The 25,973-nt window shown below is 41.8% G+C and overlaps 2 protein-coding genes across 2 annotated transcripts in view; one reads left to right on the forward strand and one right to left on the reverse strand.

Moving 5' to 3' along the window:
* Nucleotides 1-693: 693 nt before the first annotated feature.
* Nucleotides 694-7,942, reverse strand: LOC146710049 (uncharacterized). Its single transcript, XM_085457290.1, has 5 exons — nt 6,970-7,942; nt 5,496-5,663; nt 5,205-5,383; nt 4,865-5,105; nt 694-3,425 (listed from the first exon to the last, which is right to left on the reverse strand). The coding sequence occupies exons 1-5, from the start codon at nt 7,540-7,542 to the stop codon at nt 2,964-2,966; spliced, it is 1,623 nt and encodes a 540-aa protein (XP_085313416.1). The 5' UTR covers nt 7,543-7,942; the 3' UTR covers nt 694-2,963.
* Nucleotides 7,943-8,681: 739 nt separating this feature from the next.
* kctd6a (potassium channel tetramerization domain containing 6a) overlaps nt 8,682-25,973 on the forward strand; it is a 36,278-nt gene continuing 18,986 nt past the window's right edge. The window contains exons 1-3 of the mRNA XM_085457292.1: nt 8,682-8,878; nt 11,541-11,632; nt 23,815-23,984. Of these exons, the coding sequence (XP_085313418.1) occupies nt 11,606-11,632; nt 23,815-23,984 (197 nt within the window). The 5' untranslated portion in view covers nt 8,682-8,878; nt 11,541-11,605. The remainder of the gene's footprint in view (nt 8,879-11,540; nt 11,633-23,814; nt 23,985-25,973) is intronic.

Genomic DNA, 25,973 nt, shown 5'->3' on the forward strand with positions numbered 1-25,973 from the left:
ACTGTTTGTTATCCAGTGGTTTTACTGGTTGAGATTAAAACTGGTTCATGCAATAGAATCAGTCACACAGTGTCAGCCAGTTTTCCCGACTAATCCTTGTCCTGGACTAAAAGCAAATTTAGAAGATTAAGATTTTTTTTTATTCTAGGGTTAGGTTTCATCCACACCTGAGAAACAGAGCCTCAGTGAATTTGTACATTTTGGTTTTGAGGACACTCAGTCAGCAGGAGAACCCACAGGCCCAGGGTGCACCTTATACTGGTGCCCAGTTCAGATAAAAAGAGGAGAGTTGTGTTGGGAAGGGCATTTGGTGCATGATTCATGATCTTTATGCAGATTAAAATAATTCTGGTCAAAGTCCTGGATGGAGGCAGATGATGTGCTGTCACAACCCAGCGACTGTTTATGTGATGTGGATTAAAAAGATGCATAGAGCTAATTTCCAGGTCTGTACTTTTGAGCCTTTATCAGCACCTCAGTACATCCTGTCTAAACAGTTTCCTCATTGGCTGTCCCTCATCTGGCTCCCACAAAGAGAATTTGGTGCCTATTAGCTATGCCTCTTTATATACAGACTTCATTATTTATAAATTGTTTAAACATATACACTGGTATATTGTGTTCATATGTGACAGAAAATAGGGAAAAACATCACGGATACCCTTTAAGAGCAGCAATAAACAAGAGTCAATGTAGCCTTAAACATTTTTATTGGTTAACTTTTTGCAGTAAGAATCTCAGTTTCAGACTCGCTGTGCTTCCCCTGTCTGAGCGTCAGATCTGAGATCAGTCGGAAAACACAGCGATCTACAACTTAAACATAAAAATAAAAACCATCTCTGAGACTCTGAGAAACCCCAACGGACCAAACCTCGTTACAAATCAGAGCGAGTTACAGAGTGTCCTGCTTCAGGAAGCTCTCAGACTGAACTGAGCAAACAGATCATCATTTTTAAACTCTTAAATGTTACAGGTCTTTGACTTTGTAATAATCCCATGAAAAGAACATCACACTCTGGTTCAAATTACAGTTACAAACCCCCCCCCCCAAACCTATCTAACATTCATTTCCACTGTAATCAGGACCGAAGTGCAAAAAATTATCTTTTCTGAAACTTATTAGTAAACTTCACTGAAATTACAGTCTAAGGAACTTTTTTTGGTATTTATCACATCTTTAAAGGCTTTTTACACATTTCCCACTGTGTTCGTGTCATGCCAAAAAAGTTCCTCTAAAAGCTCTGATACATTAAACAATCTCCTGAAAACCAAACATAAGAACACTAACTACCACTGAAAGTCTGTTTTAATGGTTACTCAGTGGCTATGATGTCTGCAGGCGCCCGAATCTGCAATCCTGCCATCGGTCCAGCATGACACGAAGAAACGATGCATAAAAGCTTCGCTGTGCATCAAACAAACACACCAAAGCCTTCGATCGCTTCAGTTTGGTTCATCAAAGCTAACAAAAAGTCCAGGTCCTTTTCTCGGGTGTGGATCTACTCAGCTCCCAGCCTCAGTCCTTTGAGACGTCACAGTGTTCAGAATCAAACTCGCACAATCTTCTCCTGCCAGTTTGTAAAAATAAAGATGGCGTAACAGCAGCAGGATTAGAAAATTTTCACCTCCTGATAGCTCTGACAGTCCAATGAACACGGAGTCCACGACGGTCACTGATGGCTTTAGTCAAAGTGTTTGAGGATATCCAGTCTCTCTGAAGCTAAAAGTGCAGCTTGTACCCCCCTCTCATGCATTTTACATGGCATCACAAGCAGTTTAATTTTTTTTGTAAGAGTAACTGTGTAATTACAGGGAAGTGCTTTGAGATTCAATCGATATCCAGAATTTAAGAAAAACTCCATGGAGGGAACTGCTCGGACTTTACTGAAAGTTAGGGTGTGTTTAAGTGTAAATCTTATGAGCAGAAAAAGATTCAGTGTTATGAGAATCAAGCCATAATGTAATGAGAATAGAAATGTGCTGGCCACTTGAGGCTGTCTCCAAACACGAGCCAATCCCCATAGAGTCATATGGTTAAATGGATGACTTTACAACAAATAAAAACATGTTTTGGTCTGTAATGGATAGTTTTCCACTTTGTATCGACTTTATAAGCAGTGGGTTTTGATAGAACTGATAGTTTTGGAGATTGTTAGGCATACAGTTAGAGTGGGAAGGTACGGAAACAAAGCCAGGTGTAACCAATCGCTGCCTGCTAGGCCTCACTTGTGCTAATCTGAGACTCTGAAGTGGCCCTAGCCGCTCTATATACAGCTTTTGGATGACTAACATTAAAGTTTTGGTGAATGGAATTTGGCAGTAAATCAATGAACTAGCTTAACAGAGTTTCCTGACAGAGAGCGCTGTTCAATGTTTAGCAGCATCTCATCTTCTGCTACTAAAAGTTCAAAATACTATAAAGAGAATATTTTGGTTTTAATGTGAAAACTTGTGACCGAGTGCAAAACCTTAAAGCACGATCAACTAACAAATAATCAAAACAAAATAACTTTATTCTCATAACGTTTATTTTCTGTTGCTATATTTGACTTTACTAACATAATATTTCAATATCATGTGAAATAATTACTTTAATCTTCAAACTAAAAGAGCAAAAGGCCCAGTGTTTTTACTTTTTTATTCTCTAGGTCATTGTACTTCATCCTGTTGCTGTTCTTGTGATTTGAGCCAAATTTGTTATTTTCCTTTTTAAATCTGAATTTTCTTTAATTTGCTATGAGTTACAATGAAAGGAAGAATTTGTTGATTTTCAGTCATAATTAATCAGCTGTGGGTGTTTTGCTGTTAGTCACATTGGAGCAGTTTTTGTGTTCTTGGGCTCAAACTGAAACATAACATTTATAGTAAAGCTCTTATTACTTTCCCTCTACAGTTACTAACCATGCCAGGGAAGAGGGCGGGGACTCTGTGCTGCTCTCTGATTGGAGGAGGGGCCTGCAGTCTTAAGGAGCTGACAGATCTGATCGTCCGACCTCCGAGTGTCCCTTCAGCAATCCGAGCCTCACAACCACCACCCTCTTCTTTTTCTGCTCCGAGTCCTCATCATCATCATCGTCGTCGTCATCCTCCTCCTGCTGCTCCTTCGCCTTTCGTTTCACTCTCTCCTTCCTCTTCTCCTCCTTCCTCTGCTTTTTCGCCCTCTTCTTTCTCTTCTTTTCTTCTTTTTCCTCCTCTGCACGATCCTCCTCAACCTCTTCCTCCTCTTGCATCCCGTCCTGCACTTCCTCTTCAACTACCTCCTCTTCTACTGCCATCACCATTTCCTCCTCTTCCTCCTCCTCTTCATTGTCATCATCTTCCTCCTCCTCATCTTTCTCTTCTTCATCTTCCTCCTCATCTGTCATCACTTCTCCCATCTGTTCTTTCAGTTGCTCTTCTTTAGCGTTCATCCCGGCGTCTCCATCCTGTGTCGATCGATAGAAACAGTCAAAAACAGCGCCCGTGTGGTCAAAAATATCACTTTAAGAGTTTAAAGTATGTTTACAGCTAGCTGGTTGAATTTCATGTTAAATGACCAATCTAACATTTTTTCTAAATGTAAACAAATCACATATAAAGCTTGGATTCCCTCGCCCCCACACAGCAATCATCATGAAGTCCATTCATTTGTGCTGAGCAAAGATCTTTGACTGTTTTGTTTAATCTTCCCCACAGCCACTGAATAGTCATGGCAAGAATCGTGGTCTTAAAATAAAAAGGGAAAAACAAAATGAAACTATATTGTATAGAAGTTGAGACGAGCATTAGCACCTCCAAGTGTCGGAGCAGAAAAGGGTGAAAAGTTGCTACGCCAAGTGGTGGAGTTCAAGTATCTCAGGGTGTGTCTCATGAATGAGGGGAGCAGGGGATTTGTGCACGGGTTTGTTTTTGTGACAAGTTTAAAAACCAAGCTGTAAATTTTCTGGTGGAGCCACATTCCTACCCTCACTTACGTCTACAAGCTGTGGGTACTAACCAAAAGGGTGAGATCCCACATACATGCAGCAGACGTGTCTGCGCTTTCCCTTAGAGATGTGGGAGGGGCTCAAAGTAGAGCCAGCTGAAGGTGTTCAGCATCTGACCAGGATGCCTCCTGGTTCAGAGGTTATGTTATACTGGGAGGAGACCCTGAGGCTGAGCCACGACACATTGGCTTGGGAATGCCTCACTGGTTGTGGTGGCTGGGGAGTGAGAAGTCTAGCCCCCAAGAGCTGGACCAACTAAATGACAAAAAAAATAATAATTGTTTTTTTAAATGCAAGAATGGATGGATGATTTTATACAAGGATGTAGATTAGTCCAGGCCTTTATAATCAAGGACATGTTTATTTTACAGATTCATTAACGCATGTGAACTAACTCATTCACTGCCAGCCATTTTCAAATGGCTGGCAGTGAAACACAACAAGACTTGCACCACATTTTTGTCTCACTGCGCAATCCCTTACGTGCGCAAACCCTGCACCTCCTTGCAGGTCTACTTTTACTGCTGGTGGGCTTCAGTTCAACTTACGTTGACTGCCATTGACGTCTATAGACGTCAATGGCAGTCAACGTAAGTTTTTCAATTGACGTCTATAGACGTCAATGGCAGTGAATGAGTTAAACACATGTCTGGTTAAAAAAAATAAAGCACAGCCCAGAGGACTTCAAACATCCCCGACGTCCTCACAGTACCCGACCCCACAGAGCACCTGCAGGGGTCACATAATCACTGTCTTGAAGTATTTTGGTGGCATGAAGAGTTTCATTTTTAAAACTTGCTTGATTCTATAGTTCACACATTAGTTCAATCTCAGCCACATCGACACAGATTGCATATTTATCTTGTTTTCAGTCCAGCCCTACCAGTGGTGACACTCACCATGTCTTTGCCATTTCGCAGTCTGTGCAGCAGCAACCTGACGGTGTCTTTGTTCTGGCACAGGCCCATAGTGTTGAGGATTTCAAGGGCGGACCCGGAGCAGCCCTGCAGGCGGAGCTCAGCCCCCAGAGCGGCCTGCAGGAAGTTGTTCTTCCAGATGTTCCTGGTGAAGAGAGGGATGGAGAGCGCCACCACAGTCCGTCGCTCCAGCAGCATGAAAGCCTGCTCCTCTGTCAGCTGGCTGCCGAACAAATAAAGAAAATTCAAACTGTTGACCCACGTTTGCTTGGATGAGATGAAGTCTTAGTACTGATGTAAAAACATTCCGAGTCAGACTTACCTGTTGCTCTTGTAGAGGGCATTGATGTCTGGGAACAGTGAGCGGAGGCACGTGGTGACAAGCGGAGCCTTTTCCTGAACCCAGTTCAGACATCGCCGCCAGGGGAAGGACGACAGCGGTTTTTTCCCAGATACCTTCTGATGGAAGGGACTGTCTGACAGTCGCGACAGCGTCTTCATCTAAAACATCACCAGGAAACACAAGAATGCAGGCAGTCACGATTACATAACAAAAACAGCTACCAGTTAAGAAGACATCAAATACGAGATGTCAGGAAGCTTCTTTCCTCACCTCATTTTTCAGCTGTTTGCTCCAGAACTCCATCATGGGTTTCCGGGCACCTTTAGAGGACCAGAGCATTTGGAAAGCAGCTTTGTAGCTGGACTTGCTCACAAGCAGCGCTGCTTTGCTCTTTTTCCCCATCCTGCAACCTGCCGCCTTCTTATCATTCACCTGCGACTACACACACACACACACACACACACACACACACACACACACACACACACACACACAGTAAGAGTGTTTTTAAAACACCAACACACCAATGACAACTTCAAAAAAAAATGTGCTTACAAAAGCATTTCAGTACAAGATTTGTGATTCGGCTTGGAAAATCTGAAGTGGATTTTTTCCACAGTTTTAACAGACAACATTTATCAAGGAAGTAACTGACAGAGAAAAACTGCAGATGGCAGAAATGCAGAAAAAATAAGATGAAATTGCATATTTTGATGGCAGACAGAGACTGTATATAAAGAACAGAAGACATGATGTCACCAACTGGTCAGTGAAGGTTATGAAACCTGCACATATGGTAACAAGTTACCAATTAGAGAGCAAAGCCACCATAAACCATAATCTTATTGTCCTTTTTCCTCACAATGATGAGAAGACTCCAATTTATAAATAAATATCATGATGAATTAAGTAAGAATTGAAACTAACTGAAAAAGCAAAAACTTCTGTGAAGTTTTTATTGAGATCAAACATTACATAAAACAAAGAGTCATTTTCCCCTAGTTTTCCATACACTTTAAATTTTTTATTTATTCATTTATTTTTTATTTATTCATTTATTTTTTTAAAATCAGAGGAGGTGCCCCATGTGGTCCAAGAAAAACAATGTTTTCTTGGACCGCATACCCGGAAGTTGCATCCCTCTACTTGCAGCTTTACCTTTTTATCTAAGGCCCTTCCAACAGATGAACATATGCTTCATATGTCTAAAAATAAACCGAAGCTGACTTCTGTCTGTACAAAGGATTCAAACCACTTTTGATAAACTACCAAAACAGTACTCTGAGCCAGGACTCTAGTCTATGGGACAGAAAAGTAGCTATGAAAAGAATATAAAGAAACAACTGCTATGTCCAAAAATGCAAGTGTTTTGCTTTGAAGCACTATTAGCTGCAGCTCAACTAAGGTTAGGCCATACTTTTTGTTTTATGAATTTATACCGCAACACAGTACATTGGGTCAACCAGGTAAGTCGTTTGGGACACAATGGTAATGATAACCTAAGGAAAAAGTAGAGCTCCTTCAGAAGATGGGGGTGAGACTAAAAGGAAACAACTACAAACTCAGGAGCTCATGTTCAAAAACATCAGCAGATTTCACTGTGAAATGCTGCCCCCTGGTGGGAGGGGGGGTAATTGCAAGCGATACCTGTAACCAAAGGGGAAATACCTGCTGCCCTACACGTGCTTATATACACAATAGAGAAGCTGAACTTTCACACCATCTGTCACACACACACACACACCGGTTTAGTCGGAGGCGGCTTCAGCCACAGATTCCGTTTCCCGCTCTGTTTGCGTTTGCATTTGCTCCGGATCACCTGCGCGCACGTCTCGCACAGGAAGGACTTTTCGTGGACCACGCAGCCCGGGAAGGCCCACTGCACAGTTTCCGGGGAGGTGAACGTGTACACCGCCCTCCGGTTGAAGGACCGACCGTGCCGCTCGAACTCGAGCCTGCAGCAGGAGCAGTTTTTGTCCTCCGGCCGCCTCACTCGCCGCGGACCTCCGCGATGGACCGCCTGAGCAGCCAACTGAGAGTCTTCAGTCTTTTGGGGGTGTACTCCGGTCTGTGCCTCCACTTCATTCCCAACAGGGCAGTCTACCTCTGCACCCACAGTGGGTTCTGGAAGCTCCATTTGCAGGGACTCAGAGGGCTGCACCAGGACGCTCTGCACGGGCTCTCCCGGAGGATTGGTGGAAGAGCTCGCCAAGTTTGTGTCTGCAGTGTGGGCATAGTCGTGCTCGTTAGATTCGGCTGAGGGACCCGTTTCCTCATCGTTCCCCGCGTTGGCGTCAGCATTTTCACTCGCCATCATAACTTCAGTCTTCTGTTTGTGGTGAGATACGCAGAGAGAAAAACTCTGTCCGGATCCGGTTCACAGCAGAGGGCTAACGGTGTGAGCTAACGTCAAATCCCGCCAGCGTTATCCTGGAATCGCTGCCCGGCGGAACTCCTCTAGGGGCCTTCACAGATATGTGCGAGAGAAAATCTGGTTGATATTCGGTGCAGTGCAGTGAAAATAAAGGCAGACTTCCAGCTGCAAAAACTCGGCAACAAATGGAAAACAGACGAGCTGAGAGCTACAGGATGTAGTCTCTGATAAATAAAACAGATCGTGTCCCTATTGGGTGACCGGTTGTTCTGTGCGCCCCCTGTGGTGGGAGGTAATTGCTACACTCCCAAGCTCATTATAATCAGAACTGAAAAAATAAATCAGCCACGCTTCCAGTTTAGGGGTCACACCTCCTAACCCACCCAGCCACTTGGGTGTGGCTCTCAGTGTACTGTCCCAGCTTTCATCTTACATCCTGGAAAGTCTCCAGGGCACTTTTGCACAGTCTGCAATGTGAATCCTATTGGCCATGGTAGACTCCTGCCTCTGTGGATCTGCTATTTAAGGCAGATCTGCTATGTGCTGTCTTTTTAAGCTGGCCTTTTCTAGCCACTGATAGGATTTCTTGATATCACCCACTTCCTTTATGTGTCCTCATACCTTTGTCTTCATGCCTTTGTCTTCTGCTGCCTAAGGCATTTTTGAGCAGCTCTTTTCCGGGATGTAGCTTCCTGATGTATTTGTGGACACACTGTGTTTAATTCTAGATTGTGGTTCCAAAATTCACGAATCCTTGCCCTCCCTCTTTCCATTGATTATAGAGACAGAGGGATTCTGGGCTTTGGGTGGAGACCTCTGTGCATTGTGAAGATTTTTCATATTGATATCAGTGGCATCAATCTCCTCCTCCCATGGTCAGCTTAATTATTCTTTCTTTCTTTCTTTCTTTCTTTCTTTCTTTCTTTCTTTCTTTCTTTCTTTCTTTCTTTCTTTCTTTCTTTCTTTCTTTCAATCATTTAAATATACTTATTTGATTATTTTCTTGACTGGCTTTCACATATCTTGTGTAATTCATATTTAGACTTTGATAGCTCATTTGTTTTCATATCTATCAAGTTCCTTTTTTATTTCCTGATTCATTCGAGCTGCACACTGTAGGTTTATTGGTTTATTTACATTCTCCACTTTTATTTTGGCAGATCTTACCGGAAGTCTTTAGTATTAATTATGACGGACATACAGGTTAGCTAGCAATAGCTCTAACCTCCATCTGTGTTTGTGGTTGAAGCGGTGGTTGGTAGTGATGAAGCCGTTATAGGTAAGACCCGACTGACTTTTTAAATATATGTTTTTATGAAAGTATCGGTGTGATGCTTTTTTCCCCTTACAGCTATGATGCTAACGAGCTAGCAGGCGTTAGCCGCAGCACACTGGTCAGCTTCAGTGAGATAGATACCAGCCTTCAACTGAACTATGATCACTCATCAGGCCTTTACCTGATTGTTTTCATATCTCAACAAGGTTACATTTAGGTTAGATTTTCGAGGAATATTTGGTCTGGGGAATATCTAAACTTTACCTCTCTAAGTAATTCAGAAATTCTTCAAAAATCTAAATAAATTAAGTAGTAATTATTAAAAACAGACCCAGAATAGGAAATTAGTCAGTGGAATTGCCTGTGTGTTTATCTGCCAAGCACAAAGACTAAAGTGACATTTACAAATCGTTTTTTCACATTGATATGAAATGGAGATATGCAGTTAGTAACTTTTATTCCTGTGCTAATACAGTTAATAGTATTTAAGTATATTTTTATATTTTCCTTTATTAGAGTAAATGTGAGAAATTCACGTTTCTGTCGTCTGTACTTAAGACGTTATTAGGGCTCAAATTTGAGCTTTGGTGAATTTAAAAACCAAATTTTACTCAGTTCGAAATGTTTTAACTTGGTTTGTGGTACAAGGATCAAATTTTGCATGGCTTCATGAAATATAATAACGTTTTTGAACCTGCAAGCTGTAGTTTGTGGTAACTATTGTGATTTGCATACATAAAAATCTGTTTGTCAATCATGAATATGTACATATGAAAAGAAGATGTACAAAGTGTAGCAGAGACTTATGAGACTGAAGACTGCCAGTTTTAATAACCCAAGCATTTGGGAGTCTATGGAGTTGTTTTATTATTAATATTGTTAAATGAATGAGTGGAAAGGCAGTTGGTCTGATAACATACCGGAAGAGGTTTGGAGACATCTAGGGGAGATGGCCGTGTACTTTTTACCAGAGTGTTTAACAGAATCCTGGAGAGTGAGTGGGTGTCTGTGGAATAGAGAAGAAGCCTACTGGTGCATATTTTCGAGAATAAGGGTGATATACAGAGCTGTAATAACTACAGAGGGATTAAGTTGATGAGCCATACCAAGAAGCTAGGTGATGATCAGTGAGCTGCAGTACAGCTTTATGCTGAGAGAGAGCGCTACAGAAGCAATGCTTGCTTTGAGAGTGATGATGAAGAAGTGTAGAGGCGGTCAGAAGGAGTTGCACTGTGTCATTTTGAATATAGAAAAGGAATACGATAGGATGCAAAGAGAGGAATTGCGGTACTGCACAAGGAAGCCAGGAGTGGCAATGAAGAGTGTGAGGGTTGTGCAACACATGTATGTGGACAGCGATACAGTGGTGAGGTGTGTAGTAGGAGTGACAGATGGGTTCAAGGTTGGGGTTGGATTACATCAGGGAAATCTGTGGACTGCGATGTTTGCAGGGACATTGGGATCTTTTCTGAGAGTAGGGTAGCAAGAGAACCTGGAGTGATGGAAGTACAGACAAGTACAGAATTATGAGCCCCTCTATGAAAATTTCATTTTAAGGAGGAGACAAGTGTAACATTGAAGCTGCAATGAGTAGAGATAAAAAGGTGGATGAGTTTACCATCCAAAGCAACAAAGAGTGCACAAGAGGTGAAGACGAGAGTGCTGTCAGGGTGGAGAGGACAGTGAGTGTCAGGGGGGATTTTTCACATTAGGATAGCAGCAAGGGTAAAAGGAAAGTTTACAAGTTGGTAGTGAGACCTGCAATGATGTATGGTTTGGAAGGGGCAGAGTTACAATGCTATTTGTTGAGAGTGGTGTGGATGAACAAGATTAGAAATAAGTACATAATAGGGACAGCTGAGGTTGGAGCAATTTGGTGACAAATTAGAGCAGCAAGGCTGAGATGGTTTGGACATGTGCAGAGGAGAGATACTGGATATACTGCACAAAGGATGGTGATTATGGAGCTGCCAAGCAGGAGAAAAAGTAGAAGACCAGAGAAAAGACTCATGGGCGTAGTTAGGACATATAGAAGGTTGGTGTGAGAGAAGAGGAGGATGCTAGAGATGGTGTGAAATGTAGGCAGATCCCCCGTGGCGACGCCTAAAGGGAGCTGCCGAAAGAAGAAGAACAAGAAGAAGATGATTTTAAATGACTGAGTTTATGCCACCTCTGTTTGCTCATCAAGGCTACATTAGCCACTACCACGTCAAGCAAACTATCAGCTGTTGAGTAGCATTGTAGGTAATGTGGGTGCCTGAAGATGACAGGAAGGAAGAATGAGTGGACTAAGAAAACCTCTGCAGTGCTGCTGCAGTCATTTTGAACCACACCAAATTAAAATTAAACATAGGAGAAGCAGTGTTTGGAGATTTTCAGCCTTTCAGCCACAGCTGGGTCTGATTTGTGATTTTTAAAACGTAATCACGGCTCATTAAGATGCTGTTTGAGTTCCATTAATCAGTCGCCGTGTGAGCTTCATTCATCTGATTTAAGAAACGCATCTCTTCCCCTTTCTTACCGGCTGGCCGTGTGCATAGGACATGTCGGCAAACTCGAGACTAATCAGCCTCGATTAGTCTTCCTGATCGTGACGGCCGCTGCATCAGCTTGTTGCTCGTCTCCATGGCAACCATCTCACAAGCTGTTCGCCCTCTTGTTGCAGGTGTTTGTGGAAACTGAGAAATGATCTTCTCGACCACCTGAACTAAGAAGAAACATTGACTGCAGATGGAGAATGGAGACCTGGGTCACATGGTGGGTAGTAACCGGTTTTAATTTTATAACACAATATGATTTCTTTTATAATATCCAGTATTTAAAAGCATTGCCATCACATTAGCCAAAAATTACCATAAGAGAAAAGTAATGCTGTCAGTGATGAGGTGCATGACCAAAAGCTCAGGATATTATTTTTATTAGTATTTTTCATAAGAAGGCGTTTACTGGTTTATTGTGGCTCATTTTTCTGTCAGGACTATATAGAATATGAAACTGTTAACTGTTATCTGAATAAATAAATAACTAAAACTACAATAAAGTAAGATCATGAAAATAATAAGTTAATCCACACAAACTCCATTTAGACTTTGTCTTTCAAACTTTGTAGTGCAAATTATTCTGTCATGAAGGAAAAACACCAGTTAAGAGGCACTTTGGCTTGCTGTGCACAGGCTTGTCATTACTTACTGTTATTTTAATGACAAATCAGTGCAGCAGCTAAGAGGTTCCTAGACTATAGGAAGACTCGCTAATCAGCAGTTTAGAATGATGACACTCTGGAGAAAATTCAATTCATTTTTGTTTTATATAGGGCCAAATCACAACAGTTCCCTTGATGAGAGGCGAAGAAAATATCTGTTTTCATCTCTCTTTCTAAAAAAACCCCAAAAACTAAACAAAGTACAAAAAACCTTTTGTTCATCAGTTACACATGAAGATCAAATCATCCTCTGTACCGCTGGAGTGGTGAGAGATTTGTTTTGACAAGTTGTAAAACAACCTGGTGCTGAATGCCCAGAAGACAGTGGAGATTATTGTGGACTTCAGGAAGCACACAGCCCAACTCCCCCCCCATCATCCTGACTGACACCCCCATCACCTCTGTGGACTCATTCCGCTTCCTGGGTACCACCATTACCCAGGACCTGAAGTGGGAGCCCACCATCACCTCCGTCATCAAGAAAGCCCAGCAGAGGATGTACTTCCTGAGGCAGCTGAAGAAATTCAACCTGCCAACACGGACGATGATGCAGTTCTACACTGCAATCATCGAGTCCATCCTCACCTCCTCCATCACCGTGTGGTACGCTGGAGCCACTATCAGGGACAAACAGAGACTGCAGCGTGTTGTGCGCTCTGCTGAGAAGGTGATTGGCTGCAGACTCCCATCTCTGCAGGACCTGTACACCTCCAGGACACTGGGGCGTGCAGCTCGGATCTCAGCTGACCCTTCTCACCCTGGACACAGTCTGTTTGACCTGCTCCCTTCAGGCAGGAGGCTCCGGTCCATTCGCACCAGAACCTCTCGCCATAAGAACAGTTCCTTCCCCTCTGCTGTTGGACACATGAACAATAACCGTATGACTGTTCCCGCTACTAACACATGACCCTACGCTGTGTTCACAGCATCATTCCATGTTTGGCACTGATCACCACCTGCACTCATGTATATATCTATCTACTTAGCACTTTTAATTCTTATTCTTATTTTTTTTTATTTATTTATTTTTTCATGTCTATTTAAGCGTAATTTATGACAGTATGTTTGCACTGAAGCACCGCAGCAATTTCCTAATGTTGTAAACCTGCTCAACATTTTGGCAATAAAACCCTTTCTGATTCTGATTCTGATTCTAAAACGCAAGTTTTCAAATGGAGAAAACGATCAAAAATCAATGTTAAATTTATGAAAAAATATCTGATGAGGCATATTTCAAGAGTGAAGCTGAAGTATTTTGAGAAGCTTAGAATAAAGTCATCATTTTGGAGGAACAGACTCATTTTAAGAAGAGGAGCGGTGATGTTTTGAAAATATAAAGTCACAGAACAGTGTTTCACAAATAGTTTATTATTTGTGTGTGGGTATTGTTACGTAAAGCAGTTTCACCCCAGTTCTTTTTTATTCCTTGGGCCTCCAGAGACTACACCGGACTCAGTAGTCATTTCACAAAACCTTTATTCATCTTCAGTTACGCACGCATCTTCTAGAAGGGGAGATGTGCAAGGCCGGTGTCCCTCTGCAGATCATCACTTCTTTGTTTGTTACAACCAGTTTTATAGAAGCGACCCTATCATGTGTTGTAAACTCTTTGTTTGTGTATGTATGCGCGAGCACGTGAGTGCCTGTGTATGCGCATACCTGTGTGTGTATGTGAGTGCACGTGAGAGACTGTGCGTCTCTGTATATGTGACGTCCTGTAGGTCATAAAAGTCCATCTCCCCTCACCCAAACTACACCAAATTCCTCTACAAAACATACAAAGCATAGCTGACAGATTACAAGCACTGAGACCCCCACTCTGCATCCACTGGGCCATTGGCCTCTTGTTGTCTTACTTTTACAGCTAAGCATGTGAAGGGTCTCCTGCAAACCTACTTCTAAGTTGTGACAATTATAAGCTTTTATTACATTCAGGGACAATGGGTAACAGACTTCTCCTCTCTATACTATCTGTTCCATACAGTCCTAGCATCCCCCAACTGTAGTTTCCTGTTTCCTTTTATGGCAGGCAGACCCCCAGTGTCAATAAATTCCTCTCCCTCTACACAATTACCGTATTTCCCGGACTACAAAGCGCACCTGAATATTAGCCGCACAAGCTAAAATCAGGGGAAAATCCTGTTTTGTACATACATTAGCCGCACCTGACTAAAAGCCGCAGGTGTTTCAATGTTGACTTATCATATGTAAGAGAATATGCACAAAGGGAATTGTCAGGAAAGAGATGGCTGTTTGGAGACACACCCCTTTTATTAATATTTTTGAAAAACAAGTTATGGGTACATATTTGCACATGTAGTACATAACAGTAGCCTATAGCACACCAGGAAAATAGATTCGGCCTACCTTTTAGGCTCAGGTGCAGTGACACGGCTTTAACAAGAAGAAAAGTCAGTCATTCACCACCATCTTTCTCTTCTTCCTGCGCTCTAAAACCACCAAAGCCCTCTTCTCCAGTGTCGGATACTAACAGGCTCAGGATGGCTTCGTCATCCACTCTTCTTCTCTCCTTCGTTGTCACTTTCAAAACCAAAGAAATCCTCGTTGTCAGTGTCAGACTCGAACACCCTCTGAAGGGCCGTGGCGGTGTCCTCCTCTCCATCATGCAGCAGTCCAGCCCTTCAAAATCCGTTGGTGATCGTGGATGTTTTCACACTTTTCCACGCTGTCAGAATCCACCGGTGGAGTTGGGCATAACTTGCTTTTTGCAAGTTTATCGCCGCTCATCATCCACGACTCCCGCTGAACGCGTAGTGCTACTTTGAAGTTTGTTTTTCGCGCTACTTCGTACGGCACTACGTTGCCTGGCGGACGGACATGTGACTAACATACCACTCTTGAACCCCGATCCTTCCGCCAGGCAACGTAGTGCCGTACAACAGCGGAACAAACAAAACAAATCGTCTTACGATATGACAAAAATCATGGACAATCCATAGAAAAGCCGCACCTGACTAAAAGCCGCAGGGTTCAAAGCTTGTGCAAAAAGTAGCGGCTTATAGCCCGACAATTACGGTACACACACTCAGGCCTATAGCTAAATCAAACTGAAACACACTTCCCTATTTCTCTGATCTACTGCTGGACCCTCTCATCTAAGCAAATTTAACACATTATATTCTAATAATAGTTATCTTGTACTCACAGTATGCACACAATGAATTTTTAATATTATGTGCATAAGATATGAATGTAAATGAACAGCACATCAGGAGGATAGAAAAAGTGTCAGGAAGTGGACACCCCAAGAAAGAGAAAGCAAAATTTAAAAAAAAAATCAACATAGATTTCTTTGCTTCCTGTTTCCACTTCTACTTCTTCTATACCTGGTTCCCTGTCTCTGTGTGTCAGCGGAGCTTCTTCTTCTAGTTATCAACTAATTGTTTTTTTTATATAATATCTTATAGTATTTTAAAAAATGACCGTTTCTGGGTCTGAAAAGTGAAGCCAACAGGGAAATATCTATTGTTTATAATGGCCACCATGCCCTGACTCATCATGCCCTGACTCATTTCAGGTCTGATTGAACAATGAGTCCATTTTGTAAATTTTGGTCATTCAAAGTTTCAGAAAGGAGGATTATCCAGGCTGTGTTCAAGCTATGTGTCAGTGTGTGGTTTCTACTACTAGTGGCTACTATAAATACATCATAATAAAACCCCCCAGTGGCTGTGTCTTTGTTCATTGATCTAGTAGGATTTAAAGAAGTCCTATCATGTGTGAAATTGAGGCCAGTATACAGCTATATTAAGTATACCATCCAGTACTAAATGGGCAGAGACTGAGATGAAGCATAGACATGATTTTATATGATTCCGTATTCAGTTTATTCAGTTTCACATTTGTTTGCTCAGTTGTAGATGATCAGTGCATTTGAACCTACCACTGTGCTTATATTTCCTCCCGAGGGAGCTGTTTGTGTAGCACATGGTCTGGACTTGACCAGTTTTTCTGGACAAGCAACAAGTCCTCATAAGGAAATTATTGTAAATCAGATCTGTTTGTCTGTCTTTTTTTTTTTTTGGTATGCAGCCATTTTGCTGTCCAACCTGTCCTTCTCTCTGCTAGCCTTTCACCAGCCAAACATGTCTGGCATTTGAATGATGGCACCTCTGTCCTTTTCTCTTTGTGTGATCTTTTTCTTGTCTTTTTTTGTGTAGATATTTTGGGGTTTCCTCACTCTGGTCATGACCTTCAGAAAACTATCTGACGATAAGAACAAGGGAGATATGTTAAGCTGATGAAAATTGGTGCTTTCAAACCTTTTACTGCAAAATTCAGACACTTTAGTGTTTTAGAAAGGATTTAATATTACAGATTATTGTAGTGTTGTGTCAAAAAACTAAAATCAAAGACCAAATTTAGTCAATCCAAACTCTCAAGCTGGTGCTAATATATTTGAAAAACATTGGAGTTGTAGCTTCAAATTCCAGTTTATTGAAAATCACTTTAAAAAAAAAACTCTGAGAATATAGACAGAAATTGTCAAAAAGGTCCCCTGGGGTATTAAACTGTAGACACATGGACCCCTCCAGACCCACAGGGGCTTTCGCTTCAATTCAGAGAATGGTTTATTAGGCTTAACCTTTTCCACTCCCCCTTAAAATTCCAGTCCTGATGTCATCTCTGGCATGTGTTCAGCTCAGAAAATCCAGTATTTTCCAGTTCTGTGTTTACCACCATTAGCGGGTCACAACGACCTGAAACACTCCAGTACCTCACTCCTCTGCCGAACTATCACCTATCAAAGCAGCACATGTGCTCTCCATCCTCCACTATGTTCAAAGCCAATTAAATGGCATAAAGGAAAATCCAGATAAAGTACACAAAATACACACATAAAATTCGACTTTGGTAGACCTCCAAAACTTAAAATACTGATTACCTGTGCTCAGAAAACCACGTGTGTTGTGAGATAAAATGCAACACTCCCACAATTTGTAAGGCAATACATGAGGACTATAATAAAGTGTTGAGTAGTGCCAATCCATGTGACGCTTCATTGTTTAATGTTGATCTCAACCTCAAACTTGTTAAACAGTGTTTCCTACTTTTCCAGTACTTTTCTTTAGTAGAAGGGTCAAAGGTCAAAGTTATAATTATGTAATGCTCAACCGCAGGTTATATCATTCTAGTTCAGGGGTGGGTCACATGATAAACTGGTACTCTTGGGAAAGGCCTCATCAATAAGTTAAACTCAGTTCTGCTCAAATACAGTTTTATCTCTTTATAAACTACTACTGATAGGTGTAGAGCTGGCTTGGCCCTGACTTATCAAAGAATTAAGAAAGCGGAACCGGCTGTTCAAACCCCCACAAGGCTGCCTGCTGGGATTGAAACGATGGGAAGAGGCGCGAGTTTCTCAAAATGGGCTCATTGAGTGCAGCACGTATAAGATCTTGGAAAGGCTACGGCTGCTGTGAATACTCAGAATAAGATCTCTGACTGCAGACTGGATACATCTCGGAAGGGCTAGCTCGGAATAACATCTCTGAGCGCAAATTGGATGACATCTCGGGGAGGCACACTGTCGTGAGTTCTCAGAATCGGCTCCTTGAGCACAAGAAATGACAACATCACAGAACGCAAGTATGGCGAAGCTCGCGGCTCTCCAACGGGAGATTGAGGGACCAGTGTTGGACTGTAGAACTGCTTTGAAATTCATATGAGCTGTTCGCACTAAAGTAAAAGGCACCATCACTTCATGCGGATACCCTCTCGGCGCCAGCTGCGGTCGCAAGGCTGGAGCTGAACAACAACACCCTGATAACGACTGTGTTTAGATTGTTCCTTCCCATTCCATGCAAAGCCACCTGGGTTGGCTGGAAGACTGTTTACTTAGCCTAGCAGGGCGAAGGACACTGTCTCAGCTGAACTCTGGACACGGACACACATACATATACACTGATATGCACACACTCATCCCCCCTCCCTTTCCAAACGCCTTCGACGCTTATTCCTTTCCGATGCTGACGGTGGATCAAGGAGACCAGAGCACGCGACGAATCCTACTTCCGGGTCTAAAGTAGTCTGCGTTTAATATGGCTTTTGTGTTGTTAACATGTTTAATGTTATGTATTTTCTTCTATTTGATCTCAAAAAGCTCCTAAAACAGTCAAATTCAAATTCAAATTTTATTTGTCACGTACACAGTCATACACAGTACGATATGTAGTGAAATGCTTGGACAACTGCTCGTGACCTAAAGAAAACAAAAAAGGAAAGGCTATGAATAAGATAGGAAATAAATATGAAAAATTAAAAAGGGTAAATTTAACTAGGAAGGAATAAAATATAAATTAAGGTTAAAAATGAAATAACTGTACAACACAAATTAGAATGAAGGGTAAATTTAACTGGGAAGAATAAGATAAAATATATAAATTAAAGTTGAAAATAAAATAACTGTACAACAAAATACACAATATAGAACTATATAAGAATGTATGAAGAAATCTAAATATAAATAAATATATACACAATAACAGCAGCTGTACAAGTATTAACTGGAAATGAAGAATATAGTGACCAGTGTTGTGCAAAAACAATGTCCAGAAAGTCCAGTGTGTGTGTAAGAACCATATGTGTGGGTCAGTACTGTGTGGTGGTGTGATTGAGAGACCGTATCGCCTGCGGGAAGAAGCTCCTCCTCAGTCTCTCTGTGTTGGTCTTCAGGGAGCGGAATCGCTTTCCTGACCTCAACAGAGAGAACAGTCTGTTGTTGGGATGGCTGAGGTCCTTCACGATCTTCCTGGCCTTAGTCCAGCACCGCCTGCTGTAGATTGAGTGCAGGTCAGGGAGCTCGGAGCGGATGGTGCGACCACTGTTGACCTCCCTCGGCTTTTATTACCGCTAATCATTTATTTAAGCTCAGTTTTTAAAACCTTAGGATGTAACTACAGCCCATCCCATGCAGCAGTATATGAATGACTAACCTCGTATTGTGGATGGATTATCTCAGTTGTTCTCCTGGCTGAAGTTTTACAGCATCCTGCCATGCGATTACATTTGTTCCTGACCACCGAGAACACTCACGTTAACTTTTATCGAGTGGAAAAAAAGTTAGCTTGTTTATATTATGCTAACATAGCTGTGTCGCTAGCGGTCACGTAGCAAATCATTATATACCAGCTAGCCCAACTTCAGTAACCCTACAAACGTCACTGCTGTTTAGTTTTCTGTCTTCATTTATGCTGGAAGTGATAGCAGAGCTGTACGTTTTAATTTGTTTCCAAAACCCTGCAGTCAGGACATGCTATATTGTATTTAGATAGAAGCTAGCGAGCTAACTCCCTGCTAACTTCTAACTCCGTTAAATGTCATAAATTCCGTTTTCATGGATGCCTGGATGTTAAACTCAATTGTTACACCTGGTAGAGCAGAACGCTGATCATTTTATTAAAGATGAAAGACTTTAGACAGTTTTTCAACTCTCAGTAATGCCATAGTGATCGTTTGATATATGGACCTGCAGCGGAGTTTAGACCCAGACACGGCTAGTGACGTCAGACTGAACAACCGGATTCCTTTCCGATGCTGACGGTGGATCAAGGAGACCAGAGCACGCAGGCCCGGATGTACTGTCTAACTCGGCTGTCTCTCACCCTTTACCCACCCCTGTTGCTTGTCATGTGTTTCTTTGGTGTATTAAGGTTTTTTTTCATGTGCTATGTGCAGAGGTGTTTTTTTTTTCTGTTCTCAAACTGATCTCCCTGTTCGAGCTCAGTCTGGGGGGAGTTATTTTTTCCTCCTTATCTTTCCTCATGTGGTGCATTTTTCATTGTTATACCTCTCTGACCTGTCTTCCCCATGTGATGTTTTGTGTAATGTATGTATGGTCGGAGGGTAAGATGGCGCCGCCATTGCGTGCAATAGGTTGGCAGCCTTATGAAACTTCCCCTTGTGGGATTAATAAAGGTATATAAAATCAGACATTACAATTAGGTGATTAAAAATGTGATCAACATTCTAAAAAAGAGCTGTGAATAAATTGCGCTGAAGTTTTGTTTTGTTTTTGATTTTTTTTTCTTCTTTTTTTTTGTTTGTTCTTGTTCAGTGAAAGAAATCTAGTCTGTTTTGGGCTTGAACAAGTAGATATAAGCCAGGTTCAATATTTGATGTCAAAATATAAAGGATAGACACATCACCAGCAAATGTGAGACCAGTCTTCAAGTCTGCATCTGAGAGTTGAGCAATGTCCGTGTCTGTCTTCTGTTTTGTCTCATACTCTTTATAGCACTTTGCCCAGGCTGAAACAGCTCGCAGCTGTGTGGTAGCCTAGGTCATCATGTTCAGTCTCATGCTCATGTTCTCCTGATTTTCATGCATATTAGGCCTGTTTTCACTGTTTAACCCCTTGAGTCTGCATGGGACTGAAAATCTAGGTACAATTAAGGCTGTGCGATATGACCAAAATCTCATATCCCGATACAAAACATCTATCATCCCGATAACGATATAAATCACAAAAATTTTACATTTTATGTACATTCTGAGAATCGTGGGCAGCTCGACTTGCGTAAAGTGTTTCCAGCTGGGCGTCGTGTACCTGGAGTCGAGTGTTTTAACTAGAGATGGACCGATCCGATATTACGTATCGGTATCGGTCCGATACTGACCTAAATTACTGGATCGGATATCGGAGAAAAATAAAAAATGTAATCCGATCCATTAAATATCACGAAAGCACCTCACAAAACTTGCAACACGCTGTAACTCACCTCAGAACGTTAGCACGTCGGAGCAGTGGCTGTGGCATGCGGGACCTGTCGTAGTCTGGATAGCATGTGGAGCTTCGCTAGCAACCTGGCATTTCATCTCCGACAAAGTTATCCCCGAGAGAAGTAAAGCAAGTGTGTAAGTCCATCTCTGAATGTTTGTAAAGCATTCCTGCGTTAAGCTTAACAAGCGACTGCCTCTCGCTCTCCGGCTGCTACTTCAATCGTGAAACTGATCAGCTGATCGGCTTTTCTGTCGCGAGTCCGTCTCTCTTGTTTGTTTTTGGTCCACTTTGCACCAGAAAGAGCAAACCAGCGGCTGAACAACAGCAGCACGTTTAAGCTTGATCAGCTGTTGTTAGAATGTATTTAATATTACTTTCTACTCGAGGATCTTTTTCTACGTAGCTGACGCTGGTAACTGTGCAGGGGCGGATCTAGCAAAGTTTAGCCAAGGGGGCCGATAGGGCATGAACAGGGAAAAGGGGGCACAAAGACATACTTTTCTTTCTTATTCTCATTTAAAATGTCTAGCTTTTAATAAATAATTATCTGACACCCAAAGTTTTAATTTGATGTAAAATGAATAGAAGTCAATTACTGTATATAGTGACTATTAAGTCTAATATATATACCCTAGTAAGCTATAGTACATTTTCCTTTGGGAAGGTACCATCTGTGCAGTCTGCAATTTTGTTGAAGAAAGATGTTGAATCTATTTAATATTTCTTGAAAAATAATTGATTTCTGTGCATTTTTTTTTCACACTGCATCAAATTAAGGTTGATTACGTCGATTAAGCATCATGGGGTGGAGCGTGAGGGGTGGTTCCCTATTTTTTATTTATTTATTTTTGTTGTTGCTGGGAGTTGGAACCCTATTAGTTAGGTTGCTTAATATTTACGCTAAGTACTCTTTAAAATACCAGAATAGGGAGGATGGTGTAGGTCTAAGTTTATTAGATTGATCAGTATTGCTGAACTATGAAATATTTTTTTTGTATACAGGTATAACAGAATAGCTTTAGTGTAGTTGTTGTTTTAAACTTGAGTATGAACTTGCAGACTTGCAAAATGCAGCAAGATATTTTAAAAAACAGTTTTGTTGATTAAAAAACACTATATCGGATTCATATCGGTATCGGCAGATATCCAAATTTATGATATCGGTATCGGTATCGGACATAAAAAAGTGGTATCGTGCCATCTCTAGTTTTAACCGAAGCATGAAACTATACATTTTTAGACATAAGTTGTAACAGCCGCCGTTTTCTTTGTGAGTATTTATTACACGGCGTGCTGCGGGGAAAAGCCTGTTCTAACATTTTAGTCTAAGGTTTATTTTTTTAGCACCTGGCGGCTCTTTTTTGCTTCTCATCCGTAAGTAGGGATGGGTATCGTTTAGGTTTTATCCGATACCGGTACCAAACCGGTACTTTTGAAACGGTGCCGGTGCTTAAACGGTGCTCGAACCGGTACTTAAAGAATGGAGAACACACACTTTATCCAAAAACCTCTCATGTTTAGCTGTTTCCCTCTTTTTCTTTGGTCATTTTAGCCTTTTTGGCCAGGGTGAAGGGAGCATCTGCCATCAAACAAGAAGACAGCCACATGTAACTATGACGTGTTTGCTAGTTCACCTTACCTGCATTAATTGGGGCAGGGATAGCTCAGTAGGTAAAGTGGTCGCCCCATGATCGGAAGGTCGGCGGTTCGAATCCACTTAACGGCTACCCTGAGGTACCCCTGAGCAAGGTACCGTCCCTACACACTGCTCCCCGGGCGCCTGCTTAGTGGGCTGCCCACTGCTTCACTGAGTGAATGGGTCAAATGCAGAGAAAAACAAGTAATTTCCCCATGGGGATCAATAAAGTATCCATTATTATTATTATTATTATTATTATTATTAATGTAATAACGTGGTTAGCCTACTCAACGTAAATTACACACCAACAACATAAAGCTACTCACGCAGAGAAGAACGGCTGCTGCTGGCATCATCATCCGTCATCATTTCTGCTACACTGGCAGGGCTAGGAGCCAGGACTCTACTCTTCGGGTTTTTGGGGGATGTTGCTAACTCCGGGTCCAATAACAGGCACCACACCCGCAGTAGATGTGCTCGGTGTGAGCTCTTGCAGCAAGCTATCAAATACGGCGCATTTCTCGGCTTTAAAAGCCCCCGCTATGCGTCGCCAGTTGTTTCATCAGATTCGAGGTGTTACCTCCTTTGCACAGTATCACCTTAAAGCACTTGTTGCAGGCTGTTGAGTTTGCATCTTTTGCTGTGAAGTACAGCCAGACTTTGACCGCTTCGCTTTGGGCATTTTTAATCTGTAGCTCTGCTCTAAAAGAACGTACGTACCTGGGCCCGCCTACTACGCTCGCAAACGTAAAACGATTGGCTAGAATCCAAAGTGTATGACATCTCAGGGGAAAAAAGCACCGAAATGTGCGCTGCTTTTCGGTCTGGTTACTACCGTTTATGTCAGAACCGGTGCCATGATGGCACCGGATACCGGTACCCATCCCTATCCGTAAGTACTCTGCGTACTCTTTTATGTGATTAAGTTTATTTTGAAAAGTCAACAGGATCTTGAGCTTTATTCCAAAAGTTTTATGTGGAAGATAAACAAGCGGACACGCGATGGTTTTACCGTCGTTGTTGCTAACGACAACGCATAAAAACGCTTGTCCGTCCGTAGTGTGGTTATATTAAATATAAGAGAAAGAGAGAACTTTAAGAAATTAGTATAGCCACTACAGTGACCATCAAAACGGTGAAAACATATTACTGTAAAGAGTTTATTTTGCGACACCACGAAACAAACGATAGCGTAAAATGAAATGATAGACGTTTTTATATCGTTATCCGATATATATCGTTATATCGAACAGCCCTAGGTACAACCCTAGTGAGAAGTCACAATGTCTGCTGTGGAAAAAAACTGCCATTGACAAAAGCCTTGAGTGTTATCTCTGCCTACCTACTTTGTCCAGATGGGGGAGCCAGTTACTCTGAATGTGGGCGGCTGTGTGTATAGCACATCCCTGTCTACGCTACAGCGCTACCCAGACTCTATGCTGGGAGCCATGTTCAGAGGTGACCTCCCCACTGTCAGGGATGCGCACGGGAACTACTTCATTGACCGTGACGGCCCACTGTTTCGGTGAGTGAGATGGGTTTTTTATTTTAACTTCTGCAGTTGATTGATGAGATGCAATGCAGTGCTGTTGAGGACCTGGCCAAGTTTCAAGAGGTTTGATAATAGACCCTGTGCATGAGAAAATGCTAACTTCCTGGTTTGAGACCGGATGTGGGGTTGTACATTTCCGGTAGCTTTACTTTGTGGTCAATCGCTACTGCGAAGATATACTCCAAAATCATGTCCAAAACTCGAAAACGGAAAGATCGCGTTAAGTTACAAAGAGCAGAAGGTGGGAACACTCACCACTGTTGTGTCATAAAAAATCTAATGATCAATTTTGACGTTTAAAGAGTTTAGATCGATCAGTTGTTTACATCACTCAACACAAGCAGAACTGCATTACAAAATCAGAAGACACATCGTCCACATTCAGAAGCACATCTGTATAGTGACTGGTCTTATGATTTAAACAGGCAAATGTTCAGCATTCAAACTACAGGTGAACAATAGTCAAACCAGATGTTTCCCCATTATGTCGATATCAGCTAGTCAAGTACACACCTACACAGCATGTTAACAAACCGTGAAAAAAAGCCACACAAAAAATGAATTATTGCTGGTAAGGGTTTCTATACATTAGTATTTACGAAGGGTATGTTGTGACTTACCTTCAAAATTACAGTGGTCCCTCGCTATAACGCGGTTCACCTTTCACCTCGGTGTTTCGCAGATTTTTTAGTGCAGGTTTGCATGTTTTTTTTACATCACATTGTCCTGCATCCTGATCGCTGCAGACGATCTCCTCCGTGACGTCTCTCCTGTACAGTACAGAATCGCTGCATCGATCGCTAGCAGTGTGACTCTGAAGTGCAGTACTGTATGTTGATGAAAAAAATAAAATTGGCTACTTGATTTCACCTATCGCTGGTTACTTTTAGAACATAACACCCGTGATAAATGAGGGACTGCTGTTTACAGATACTGAGAAATATAAAATTTGAATCCCTTTTCTGTTTTGCTCTGAGGTGCGGGGGGGAAAATATCGACAAGTCGATGAACATCATTTACAGATATATTGGGTAAATGCCCAAGACATCTATAGAAATGTAAATCGCCGCTTGGTTCATTCATTTGCTTAACTTGTTTTGGACCGTAAACAAGGCACGAATAGGACACCGGAAACAAAGCTCCCCACAGGAGTTTCCGCACCTGAAGTAGCATATGCTAACGTGCACATAGTCTATTGATTCTCAAGTAGTATCACTATCAGGAGTTGAGGTAATTTCCATGGGAACGCAGTCATTGTTAACAGAATCTGTGGCCTGTTAATCATTAAATTCCTGTGGTATTCTCTACCATAGCTATTTGCATCTGTGGTTCGAACTTTGGCCCCAGAAGTTATGTGAAGTCATACTTTTCGGCACTGGCACCAGTGTATCCTTGGTGGAAACTGCTTCTAGATTGGGCAGCAGCACTATATGAGTGGAAAAAGGGACATTAAGGCTGTGTCAGCTGAGATTAAATGGATAACATGGCAAGTGGTAGTCTGCTGGAAAGTCACCATTCAAATGAATGTCCAAGCTATCCTGTTATAAGTACAGGAAATTTCAAGACACTGAAGCGCTAATGAATTAATACAGGCTAGGTATTGAGTGAAATATCAGGTTATTATTAATCAGAAGATTTAGGAATGCTACTGGAGCTGATAGGCAGTAATTAATAAATACACACAACACAAAATGCTTTTGCAGGTACCATGTATTTAACCGAAACCAAAGAAAAATAACAAGAAAAGAAAAGGAAAACTTAAATAATCACTCCTGCTGCAGCTATTCAATTAATCAAAAACCCAGTGGGGGTGCACAAAGACAAGCAAATTCTTATTCTTATTCTTATACCAGGCAATATAGATTCTCAAAAAAGTTCCCCATAAATAACACATGTTAACATCAAAAACACTGATCCACACTGAAGAGGAGGAAGTCCATGAGTTTTATCTGAATGTCCATG

The sequence above is a fragment of the Copadichromis virginalis genome, linkage group LG5 (genome assembly GCF_057382275.1).
Source record: "Copadichromis virginalis isolate Kocher_CV1m ecotype Utaka linkage group LG5, C_Virginalis_male_GT1.1, whole genome shotgun sequence".
In the NCBI taxonomy this organism is placed as follows: domain Eukaryota; kingdom Metazoa; phylum Chordata; class Actinopteri; order Cichliformes; family Cichlidae; genus Copadichromis; species Copadichromis virginalis.

What these genes read in the sequence shown, in the direction of transcription:
- LOC146710049 (XM_085457290.1), bottom strand. Translation starts at nt 7,542, where the DNA reads ATGATGGCGAGTGAAAATGCTGACGCCAACGCGGGGAACGATGAGGAA. An exon ending in AGCCGCCTCCGACTAAACCG is followed by an intron (nt 5,664 to 6,969) that starts GTGTGTGTGTGT and finishes GTGTGTGTGTAG; the next exon opens with TCGCAGGTGAATGATAAGAA. An exon ending in GCAAACAGCTGAAAAATGAG is followed by an intron (nt 5,384 to 5,495) that starts GTGAGGAAAGAA and finishes GTGATGTTTTAG; the next exon opens with ATGAAGACGCTGTCGCGACT.